The following is a 12,407-nucleotide window of genomic DNA, read 5'->3' on the forward strand; positions in this document are numbered from 1 at the left end:
CCAATAATTGGCATTGGCCAATCGTCCAAAAAATGCCATCGGTCGAGCACTAATTTCAAGTAACAGTTGCTTCTGGTAAACTATTCCAAGTGCCTACAACTTCGTTGAAGTAGTAATTTTTCCAGAAGGTTGGGGGTGCTTAAAAACACTGGGAAGTATTAATGTAATTTAAAAAACAATTCCACACATTTGACACCTTTCCATCGCCTTCATTTGTGTCAGAAAAGATATGGAAGTAGGGATTGTCATATGGTAAAAATGAAAACTAGTTTTGTATCATAATCATATCTTCAGAGGCACTCACAAGAAGGGAAAGCAGACTGCACCATTGAAAGTTTTAGAGGGTTGGGGGTGCTGCATATGATTTGAGGGGGTGCATCATTGCCCTTGTACTGCCTTGCTCGATATATTTTTTTCCCCGAGTCTGTCATATGAATATCAGTATCTTTTTAGATGTGGCAAGGCAGGCTAAACAGAATGGAAGAAAAGCTAAAAAATCAAGAAGAAGAACTGATGCGTATACAAAGTGAAAATGAAGACATGCAAAGACGCTTGGAAGATCGTTCTTCCCCATGCCACTGTAAATCAGATTCGAATCAGAATGGTTTTCTTCGAATCGATTCTGCTTTCGAAGATGATGAAGAATTCTTCAACCACAAGTCTTCCACTCCTGTAAGTAATCAAGCTTAATTTATATTTAGTTAGTTACCGACTTTCCCTCACATCAATGTAACTAGTAATTCTGAACATTAAATACTCATCTACTGTATGTGCTGATTACTTTTGTGCTTGTTGTTGAAAATTAAGATTAGGAAAGTTCAGATTAGGAAATGCTAACCATATCTAATGTTGACTGTAATAACTTAAGAGTCGCTTTTTAATGACCCTAAATCAACAATTTTCAAACTTTAGGCTGCAAAAATGGTCCTTTTATAATAACCCGTGATCGTAAAAATAAAAGCTTCGCGAAACTTGTGAGCAATTCAAAAATCTCCGTACTCTTCAAAATGCAATTTCACTGAAAAACAATACTTAAAAAATGACTTTTTGCCAATTTTATTCCTTAATTTTGTCTTTTTCATAGTATAGTGAAACCTGTGTGAGTTGACCACCTACGGTACAGTATTTTACTGGCCAACTTATGCGGGTTGATACATATGATCCAAGACTAATTCTGTACCTGATAATAGTAATCAACTTTACAGGTTTTACTGTAATAGTGCGATTGAAACATCAATGTTCAAAATTAAGACATCGATGGTATTGGTATATTGGCCCAAAAACATTGATGTTCTGAACCATCAATTATCAGTGGTGTTCCCATAGGGTTATACTCCATGTACGCCATATACTCTCAAACATTTTTTAGACATATAGCATATACCCTCAAGCTTCAAAAATTTTCATATTATGACACATTATGTATATGATCACATACACATATTGTGTGCAATGGATTACTGGGAGTATACCCTCAGAATAATTGATGGGAACATCACTGTCAATGAAAGGTAAATCCTATGCTACTAATTTATTGCATTTCTACGACAAGGTTACCTCAGCTTTAGATAACAAAAAATGTGTGAATGTTGTTTATATTGATTTTCAAAAAGCTTTTAGCAAGGTACCGCATGTTGCTCTTCTCAGCAAACTAGCTGACATAAGAATAGGAGGAAAAACTTTACTTTGGGTAGAAATTGGCTCACTGGTAGGAAGCAAAGAGTAGTTGTGGGAGGAAATCATTCTAATGGAGTGATGTTTTAAGAGGGGTTCCTCAGGAATCAGTTTTAGGGCCTCTTTTGTTTATTATCTTTATGAATGACATCAGTGATAATATTTCTGGAAGCATGAATTGTTTTGCTGATGTAAAAGTGATGGGGATTGTCGGAAATGAAAAACAAGTAAAACAGCTTCAATAGGATTTAGATCATATTACCAAGTGGGCAAATAAATGGGGTATGGCAGTTAATGTAGGGAAATGTCAAGTGCTACACTTAGGTAATGGAAATAAACGTACAAGTTATCGTTTACAGAGTTCAGTCATTAGTCAGGCAGAAAATGTTATGGATCTGGGTATCTTAATAAATCAGGATTTCAAGTTTAGTGAACAGTGCAACATTGCAAGTAACTAAGCCAACAAAATGCTTGGGTTTATCAATAGATCTATTTCAAACAAATCTAAGAAGGTTCTGTTGCCTTTATATAAGAGTTTAGTAAGACCTCATTTGGAGTATGCTGTTCATTTTTGGTCGCCTTATCTGAAGAAAGATATTTCTGTATTGGAAAGGGTTCAAAGAAGGGTAAGTAGACTAATAAGGGGACTTTCAGATTTAGATTATGCATTGTGGTGACAGATCAGGGATATCAGGGAAAAGTCAGGGAACTTTATCACTCAGGGAAATATCAGGGAATATTGAAAAAATAACAAAAATTCAGGGAAAATTGATCGAATGAAGAAAAAATTCTTTTTTTCTTTGCAAAATGAAGTTCTTAAGTTCCCTACAAATTTTCCACCAATTATTTGTTGTATTAAAATTGAATTTTGACTGAAAATCAAAATTGTTTTTTGCCATGGTATTATTCGCTGTCACTTCAGATTACACGCAGGGTTTTTTTTTTTTTCTTCAAACTTCAAAACTCTTTTATTTTAAAACCATATACATATACAGGGTGATTATAAATAAAGTTCCACTTTCAAAATGCTGCAAAAATAAAACCACTGGTCAGAATGACCTCGAATTTCAACGGAATATTATCGAAGAAGGGGGAAAACGTATGACAAAAGAAAAATAAATAGTTGGAATTTTTAGCAATAGATGGCGCTGCAAGTGTTAGAATATGTAAATCAAAACACCTGTCATGCGCTCGACTCATTGAAGTTGTTATAAAAATGCCAAATACACGTTTTTTTCCTCATTTCGCATCTGAGAAGTTCACTATGGCTGTCTCAATGAAAGACCTGGCCGTCCCGATCACCTGATCTTTACCCGTGTGACTTCTGGATATGGGGCTATCTGAAAGCTGTTGTGTTCAGTGCTCCGATTGCAAACTTTTCTGAGCTGAAGGCATGCATTGCGCAACACATTCTAAACGTGACCCCGGAAACACTTCAATCAGTCTTAAAACATGCTGATGCTGTTTCTCGATTTCAACTTGTTACAGAAAACGAGGTATATTATATTGAACATCTTTTGCGCCAGTTTCACGAAAATTAAAGGCCGATTTGATTTTTACTGATGCTTTTTATGCGGTTTTCGGCCTCAGAATAATTAAAAACCAATTTTTCCCATCCGATGTGGTTGGATGAGCTTACTTAACTAACAGTGTCACACCAATACCCTCGTGCACGCTGAATAGTACGGAGCTTTAACGTATAGTTTACACCTTAGGTAATATTTTTTGATTTATTTGTCATTTGTAGTTGACCATTATTAAATATGATGCTTACAGCGCCATCTATTGCTAAAAATTCCAACTATTTATTTTTCTTCTGCCATCAAGTTCCCCCCTTCTTCGATAATATTCCGTTGAAGTTTGACGTCATTCTGACCAGTGGTTTTATTTTTATAGCGTTTTGAAAGTGGAACTTTAATTATAATTACCCTGTATATTTTGAAACTATTACTTTTTTTTTTTTCATTTCAATGTTGTTTGTTACTAAAGTAATCTATGACTTTTTTTCCACAACTAATGAAATAATTTGAAATTGAGTTGTGTAAATAAGTAAATATATTTTTATTATTTTTTAATAGTTAAAATGCTGTATCCATTCATTAAAACCTAAGTTCTTGGTTAGGGAATAGCTCAATATGACTGCTTGTTGGAAGATTTCAATTTGTTTTACATAAATATGTCTATTCTGCCCTGTGCAGGTAAAGGGTAGTAACAGCAGTTTTTTTTTTTTTTTTTTTTTTTTTTTTTTTTTGCATTTTTGCCATTCTATGGTACGTTATCTTTACTGTACATACTCACTTATTTGGTTAATGCTGAAAAAGATGCGCAAAAAAAAAAGTCTTAATTCTAACATTTTCCTATTGTTAGTACTGAATCCACCACACATTTCTTCAAATATCTTGAAATCTAATCTCTGCAGATACTACCGTTTACCTGCAGACGACAGTATTATTTACGTAAGTCCAACTACATTACTTCTATACTTTAACTATCACTTGTTGTTCTTGCAGCAACAATTATACTGCTTAAAAATTCAGTTTACGATTATTTCCATTTAAATTTTTTAGTTTTATCATGATTAGATATGTCTTCAAGAGTGGTCTTAATAATTTCTTAGAATTCTTATGTTAACTGGTTCTTGAAGTAAAGTTTTTGTTTTAGATTTCCTACAGTATTTCTCTGCCGATAATTTTTAATACACTATTTTTACCAAAAAAAAACGGGAGCATCTTATCAAAATATACACTGGTGTGCAAAAATTAAGGACAAGATGGTTTTTTCAATATAACTTTGTACAAAAGCTTTCCAAATCAACACATTTAATACCGTAAGATCCCCAAGACGTAAGGACATGTGTAATGCTAGCAACACTTACAAAAAGAGAAATCAGAGGGATAAAAAGAAGCTTTATTGAAAAAGTAGCATGGAGCGCAACGCGACTGAAGGCCGAAACATCCCTGTGATGGGTGTCCAGCAAGAAACATCCAGTCTTTAGTAGGGGATATGATGGACTAATTAACTGACTAGGACCAGATGACTTGACACATCAGAAGTATGAAGCAAATATTGAACTAATATGACAAAATATTTTGTTATGAAAGCATTCAATGAAGAATTTTAGTTACGGTTTCTTTTGCAAATGAATGCTATTATAGTTTTTTGTGTGTGTGTGTGTGTGTGCGTGTGTGTGTGTGCAATTTATGATTTTTGAAGTGCCCTTGAATTTTGAGAAGGATGCATTTATACTCTGAGAAAAACCCCAAAATTCCAACCTCCCCTCAAACCCTAAAAAAATTTTATCATAAAAAGTTACAAATCATACTCTGCATTTTTTCAATTGCATAATTTCCTTTTCAAAAAGTCCACTGGAAACTCAATTGCTTTTTCAGAGTACAGAACAATATTAAATATTTCACAATAATAGCCAGTTGGTTTAGCAGAACCTTAAACCTCAAGACTCAAAACTTTTTTTTTCTTTCCAGACTGTGTCCATGAAGCAGGAGACGGAACGGCTACAAGAGAAATTAAACTTGTCCGAACAAAAAGCAGATGAACTTAATCTGTTACTCAATCAAAAATTAATTGAATTGAACAAGCTACAGATTACATATTCTAAGCAAACAAAGGTGTGTGTTTTTTATATTATTTATTTATTTTTTTAAATGAGGCCAGACTGAAATGTTTTGAAGAACATTTTCTTTTTTTAGCAATGTCTGTAAAAGAATTTCTGTCTTCAAAACTTTGGTACTGCATTTTTCATTGCTGAGATGTAGTTCTGATACTCATATAAAGTAGTACAATGTTGTGGCCATCACAAAATTTTCTTCTTTGTTTTTTTTTTATAAGTTCTTGGCTCTTACGAATAATTGCTTCTACTAAGGTTTGCTATTGGCAAAAGCAGAATCAAAGAAATCAATTTAAAAGCCTTGTTTAAATTAATTACAAATCGAACATTTTATTTGTTAAGAAATGAGAGATCGCAACATTTAAAATGACTCATCATACTTCAAAACGTGCAGAAACGTCAAAGTTCAAAAATTTTCACCAACCCAATTTTTTTTCTGAATATTAGACATGAAGTTAAAAGGACTATCAATTGTACTTCAAGTACAATTCTTGACACTTTTATCTAATCACAATTTTTTAATCTTCCTAAAAACTGCCCGACTTAGAAAAAAATATGTCATAATTTTAATGAAATAAGGGTACAGAAGGGTGGCGGGCAGCAAATAAAGGATGATTTTTTACTAGGGAAAAAAAAGAAAGAGTGTGCAAATAACTGATCTGTTCAAACGAAACACCTGAAGTGAAGGCGGTGATTTTATATGCATTTACAGGGCCTGTGTTAAGCATTTGCCAATGCCTCCAATGCTATAAAATCATTAATTTGGTGAAATAAACTGTTTTTCGGTAAAAGTATCGCCAAACAGAAAATTTTCCGAACTTTCCACAAACATAACGCACAAAAATATTCTTGATCCTTAAAACTATGTCAAAACATTATTTAAAATTCTGGAAGGGGAAAAGCATATTACCAAATCAAGTGCCTTATTTATCTTGTGTGTGCTGCATCTTTAAAATATAAGTAAACATTTGCATTTTATATTTTATAAAATTTTGTTCCCTTATTCAAGTTTTCTTAAGAAAAAAAAAATATTTTTCGGATTTCTTTTTCCGAAATTTTTGCGATGGACTATTTGCGATTACTACCAAAGACAGTCTCAATTAGCGTCTTTAGAGAGGCCTCAAATCCCACCCCCTCTCACTTAATTTATTGAAAAAAAACTAAAATTACGTTTTTCAAACACCAGTTTCAAGAACTTTCGGGGAAGGACCCCGGACCCCCTTTTCTCCAATTCAACCACTATACCCCAAAATTTCGTTTTTAGACGGTTCCATGGAGCCACAGAACCCTTCCTGCCTAAACTAGCCTGAAATTAACTTCAGTTTCAAAAAACAGTTCGTGAGGGCAGACCGAACCCCCGCCCGCTCTTAGTCCCATCGTTATCAAACAATGCCTAAAATACGTTTTTGGGACTTCAATGTCTAAAAAATTCCGGAGGAGAACTGCTTAGCTTATGTAAATTTCTACCGCGCTAGGGCATACCCATCAATCGTCGAGGTGAGGTGGACAATAACCTATAGTTGTATTTTTCCAATATTAATATCGAAAAACATCCGTTAAGATCCACCGAAGTGTCAAAGTTTCGTTAACGTCACCAAAGATAGTGTGTAAAATTTCGCTTTTAGAAACATCCGCTTGGGAGCCCCAAAACACTTCCTTATAAAAAAAATAGCCTATAATGGATTTAGTTCTGAAAAATATTTCGGCTCGGAATATTTTCAAGTTTCCCCTATTGTTTTCAAATATAGCCAAAAATCGGTTTTTGAAACAATAGTGCCGAGAAATTACCGGAGGAAAGCCGCTAGATCCCCTACCGTCGGGGAAGACAGCCTAAATTTTCGAACTTCAATTTCGAAAACTTTCGATGGGAGATGATTGAATCTCCCTCCTTCTAGCAACATCAACAAAGGTAATCAACAAAGGTAACCAAAATTGTGTGTTTAAAACTTCAGTTTCGGAAAATTTTTATGAAGAGTGCCGAACCTTCCTACGCTACGGTCATAAAAATAGCTTCAAACTGATTTCAATTTTGAAAGAATTTTAGGAAAGAACTCCAACATTACTATTACCTGATATTTCGAAAAAGTTCCTAAAATTGCGATATTTGACGTCAATTTCGAAAATTTCTTTCATGCACCCTGAATATACCCGACTCTTTTGTCCTTGCAACCGAACACAACCAAAGATTAACTAAAACTATTTTTCATACGCCAATTTCGATAATTTTCTCGGAGCAATCCCCGTTCCCGCTTTCCGTTTCCCCCTCTTCCGTCCTTCCTCTGATGTCACCAAAGACGGACTATAAAATGCGTTTTTAAGACTAGTAAATTTTGGTATATATTACTTTCTTCAAAGATATAAATTGTACCTAAGGAGTTTCTTACTGTAAAACTTTTCTTCCATTTTATAAGTTCATCATTCTTCTGTTTTTTCCCCCCTTTCTTTTTTAAGTTAGAACTTGGTACAGAAAATTTGAAGAATGATTTATATAGATATTAAAGATGAGTCAAAATATGCAAATTACTTTTGAGAGGCAGCACATCAGGTCTTTGCACGCGGGTGGCCAACACCCTAGGATCGTCCCTGGTTATTAAACTCACACAAGAAGAACTCACTGGAAGAAGAGCTTTTAGAAGTGACAAAGGAGAATGAAACCAATGAGGATATCGACATCGATGACACGCAACCAAAAGCTTTTACTCTGAAAATTTTGAGCCATTCCTTGACAATGACAAATGATCTTTTTGATTTGTTAGTTGAGAAAGATCTCATCATGGAAATGATGTGAGTGATCATGGAAACGTTAATGCCCCACAAAAAACTAAATAGAAACACAAAAAGAATATCATAACCAGGTCTTTTTTATAAACTATAAGTTAATTCAGGTTTTTTGTATGCATGTTTTGCATATTTATCGGAATAAATGCACCTTAAACTTAGTATAAATATTTATCTATCACTACTATGAAATCTTAATTTATGCAGTTTTGATTTGCGCAGCATCTCTGTGGAATGTAACCCCTGCGTAAAAGGGGAGTCTATTATATAAAATAAAATGTGCACACATCTTCCATAAGTTAATTCAAAGAAAAGAGCTCTTGGTGAAAGTTTACATATTATTTGGAAACAACTGTATTTTAAAAATGTATCGTCATGAAATATTTTTATTTAATATCTGCCTTTAAATTCATAAGAAGTAAAATACTAGAACGATACCAATGCTTTAAATTATCACGAAATTTGAACTACACTGGCTTCAAAAAGTTTAAGGTACAACCGGTTTTTTACAAATGAATAAATGTAGAAACAAAAGATTTGGAGGATATGTGCTTTAAATAGATTTTTATTGAATGCATCATAGAAATTTGTACAAGCGTATAGCAAAAACGATTTATTGCAAAAAAGCAATCTTTTCAGAAAAGTCCATTTTTGAAGAAAACACAACATCACAGTATTATGTAGTAAAATGTCATAGAAACAAACAAAAATGAGTTCTGAAAAGGAATGTGTACCCCCGATTTAAATGCTTTGGCGGCATCAATTTTCTATGCTGCTTATTAAGTTTTCGGACACTGGAATAGGAAGCAAAGACCAGACACAGAAAAAGTCTTGTTCCAGCTCATGTAACGACCTTGGAGGAGGATTTAAGGCAGAAGCCTGTCTGCCAGGATAGGCCCAAAGATGTTCTATCGGATTCCGGTCCTGATATCGAGCTGGCCATTCCATTCGTTCCAAACCGTGATCCTCTAGACACTCCTCAACAATCCAAACTCCATGAAGTCGTGCATTGGTAGTGACTATTGGTAATGACTTCATCCATCAGAATGAAGTCATTACCAATAGCATCAGCATATGGGCGGACATATGGATCAAGGATCTCATCCCGATATGTCAGATTAGTCGGAGTTCCTCCATAGAACACATGCAAGTAATTGTGACCACCGAGCGAGATCTCTGCCCAAACCATGATTCCACCTCCTCTATAACTGTCTTTGAATTGTTGGATTGATGGTATCTAGTGTGCTGTTTCCTCCAGATCAGTAGATGCCCTGAATCATTCTCCAATGTAAATCTGGACTCCTCTGCGAACAGCACAGACGCCCATTGCTGCTGGGTCCAGGAAACATGTTCTCTTGCCCAGCATAAGCGAACATCCCAAAGTCGCTGAAGAACACTATGAGACACATTGAGACATCTAGCAGCATCAGCCTGCGACAATCCCATTTCTATCCATCCAACTACCTGCCACCTTAACGAATCTTTTAAACGACATCTCTGAGACATTTTCTAAATTCTATTGATTATTGTCCCCGAAACTGACAACAACAGTTGAAAATCAACACAACTTACACACTAATGTACAAAAGCTTGATATTTGCATATTTTCTTCTCACTCATAAAGATATGTTCTTTTCTATAAAATTAAAGTGCCAGCTATCGTTTTTTTCATAAATAAAGTTTGTCATTATCATTCATGCAAACTATGCATTTTATTGTTACTGCCATTTTTTTAATGGTGATCATTGAAAAACTTGTTGTACCTTAACTTTCTGAGGCCAGTGTATTTTATTTGAAAAAAAAAAACATTCAATTTGATCTTCTTTCTAAGACAAGTGAAAAATATAATAATTCATTTTTATTCTATTTTAAACTCTGGTATGTATCTGAAATACACATTTTCCTCCATTCAAATGTCTATCAAAAGAGGACTTTAGATTTTGATTGATTACTAACAACTGATATTAAATTTCTACACAGAGGAAGTGCAATTGACTGTACAAGCAGAATTTTAATGTTTGCTTTAAAATATAGATTACTGAATCTTATGTTTCAAGTATTACCTCAATCAGTTGAAAAACATTATTTAAACAGGATGTTTAAAGTCGATTCGACATTATTTAAGCATGTTTTCTTACTACTTTGAATTTATTCAATGGTACATTGCCTCAGAATCTTCAGTTTTAGTGATTTGTGTGTTCTTATCAACGCCTCCTTAACACTAAATGCCTGTCGCTTTTTCGCTTGTAACATAAAGCAAAAGTAATACCAATAAGTAAATTCGGTACTCTTGCTACTACCATCTATCAAAGGTTGAATTTGATTGAAATTAATAGCAGAGCAAAATAATTTTTTTTTGAACACAATTGGTTAACTACTAAATTTAAATTTTGAAATTAACCAATTAACAATTTGAGTTGAACTGTTTGAATCCATCACCATAGCAATGCCATCCTTGTATTGTGGCCAGGTAGCGTTGCAAGTTTACTGGCGCAGGTTCATTTTTTTAAGCAAATGTGATAGGCATTCAGTATTAAGAAGGCATTGGTTGTTACTGAGAAGTATGAGCAATGGCCTATATATATATATATATATATATATTGCACCATTTGAATGCAATGAAATTTAATATTCAGGTAATGTAATTTTTTTATTGCAGGAAATAATTGAACTTGAGAAGGCGTATATACAGCTTCAATGCCGTTTCAGAAAGAATGCCACCAAGCCAGTTGTTTCTAGGCTGTGTGCAAAAACATCATCACCATTCTCACCCAAGAATCTTTTCCCAAAACCTTCTCCACCAGCTACTCCAATACCTACCACTATTTGTCGTTGAGAGAAAGAGAGTCAAAAAATAAGCCAAGTGTCTTCCATGTGTGATACAAAGATACCAGATTTTAACTTAATCATGTTCTGCTGTATAAATCATTTTTCAATCATATTTTATTTACTTCATTGTAAATGTTCATATTAATCCTACTATATTCAACGTTTTATTTTTGATAATTGCAATCTTTTAAAGTGGTGCACTGAAAGGTGAATTTTCTGGTAATTCTACACCAAAGATGTTCGTTCACCTAAGATAGTTTTACTATATAATGAATAAATAATTAAACAGGTTGAAATATAAAATTGGTCACAATTCACGGTTTAGATAATTGAAGTTTAAAGATGGTTTTCAGCAAGTTTTATGTTATGTAAGGACAGTAATGGTTTTTGCGTAAATTTAAAAGCTTCAGCTGGCATTTAAAACTTATTATTTGCTTCTTTTTATTAATTAATGCTTAAAGATTATTTAAAACCAAGTTTTGATTTTTAATTACTGATTACAGAATTGAATGCCTTTAGAAAAAAAAATGAGTATTCTGCTCTGAAATACCAGTAATAGCTGCAGTCGTTGATTTAGCTTATGCCCATTCAAATTAAACATAAATTAACTTAATGTATGCAAAACTTCTCTGTAAAATTAAATATGTATGTATTTTTATACATTTTAAAATAGAGATGTGTAAATAATATTTTTGAATATGCTAGTCACAATAAACATTTATATAATAAGAATGCTTGTGAAATTCTTTACATACAAAATTCAGAGTATACTTTAGTAGTTACTTTATTACAAATACAAAAGCACTTTTGAGAATATTAAATATATTATATACACAAAAACAATGTAAAATACATAACAATAAATATGAGCAAAAGACTGGATGTTGTACAAAAATTTCATAACAAAGGAGAGCAATTTATCTCATTATAAAATTTGTCACCTGCAATGTTACATTGAACATGAAACCATATTCAAAAGTTAAAAGTAAGTCAAAACTTAATTACATTCTGCATTGCATTATTGCATTTTCTACAGTTATTCAGATAGAAAGAGCATTACGTTTCAATGTAAACATTACTTATTTTGACATTTAATGAAATTATAACTGTAAATTTAATGACTAGTAATATTATGGAATTAAGCCCTGACCAGTTATTTTACTGAGAAAAATATTTGATTGATAGAAGAAAGAACTTTTCATAGTAAACGACCTTTGCAATGAGCAACCAATTTCAGAAAAGGGCAAATTTTATAGTCATTCAGTAAAAAGTCGTCCAGTCCACAAAACGAGAATTTGGATTACTGCAGTCAATTAAGAGCTGAAAATCTATAAACAAAGAGGTACATGTGCCAAAATTAAAAATTTGGAGATGACTAGTATTAACGGTTAAAGATGTTTGGTTTTGGACAAGCGCTGGTAGGTGCTCTAGGCCCGATCAAGTCAAGGTGATGCTCAGGTCTGGTAAAATTGGTGCCTACTTTCACAAGAAAATCCACATT

The 12,407-nt window shown here is 33.4% G+C and overlaps 1 protein-coding gene across 1 annotated transcript in view; it reads left to right on the forward strand.

Annotated features, from left to right (window-relative positions):
- The window catches only part of LOC129232402 (uncharacterized), a gene marked incomplete in the record, with an annotated part of 141,006 nt that extends 129,396 nt beyond the window's left edge, over positions 1-11,610 (forward strand). The window contains 3 exon segments of the mRNA XM_054866550.1: positions 454-672; positions 5,157-5,300; positions 10,737-11,610. Coding sequence (XP_054722525.1) covers positions 454-672; positions 5,157-5,300; positions 10,737-10,913 — 540 coding nt within the window.
- Between the last annotated feature and the right edge of the window lie 797 nt (positions 11,611-12,407).

The sequence above is a fragment of the Uloborus diversus genome, chromosome 1 (assembly GCF_026930045.1).
Source record: "Uloborus diversus isolate 005 chromosome 1, Udiv.v.3.1, whole genome shotgun sequence".
NCBI classification, from domain to species: Eukaryota; Metazoa; Arthropoda; class Arachnida; order Araneae; family Uloboridae; genus Uloborus; species Uloborus diversus.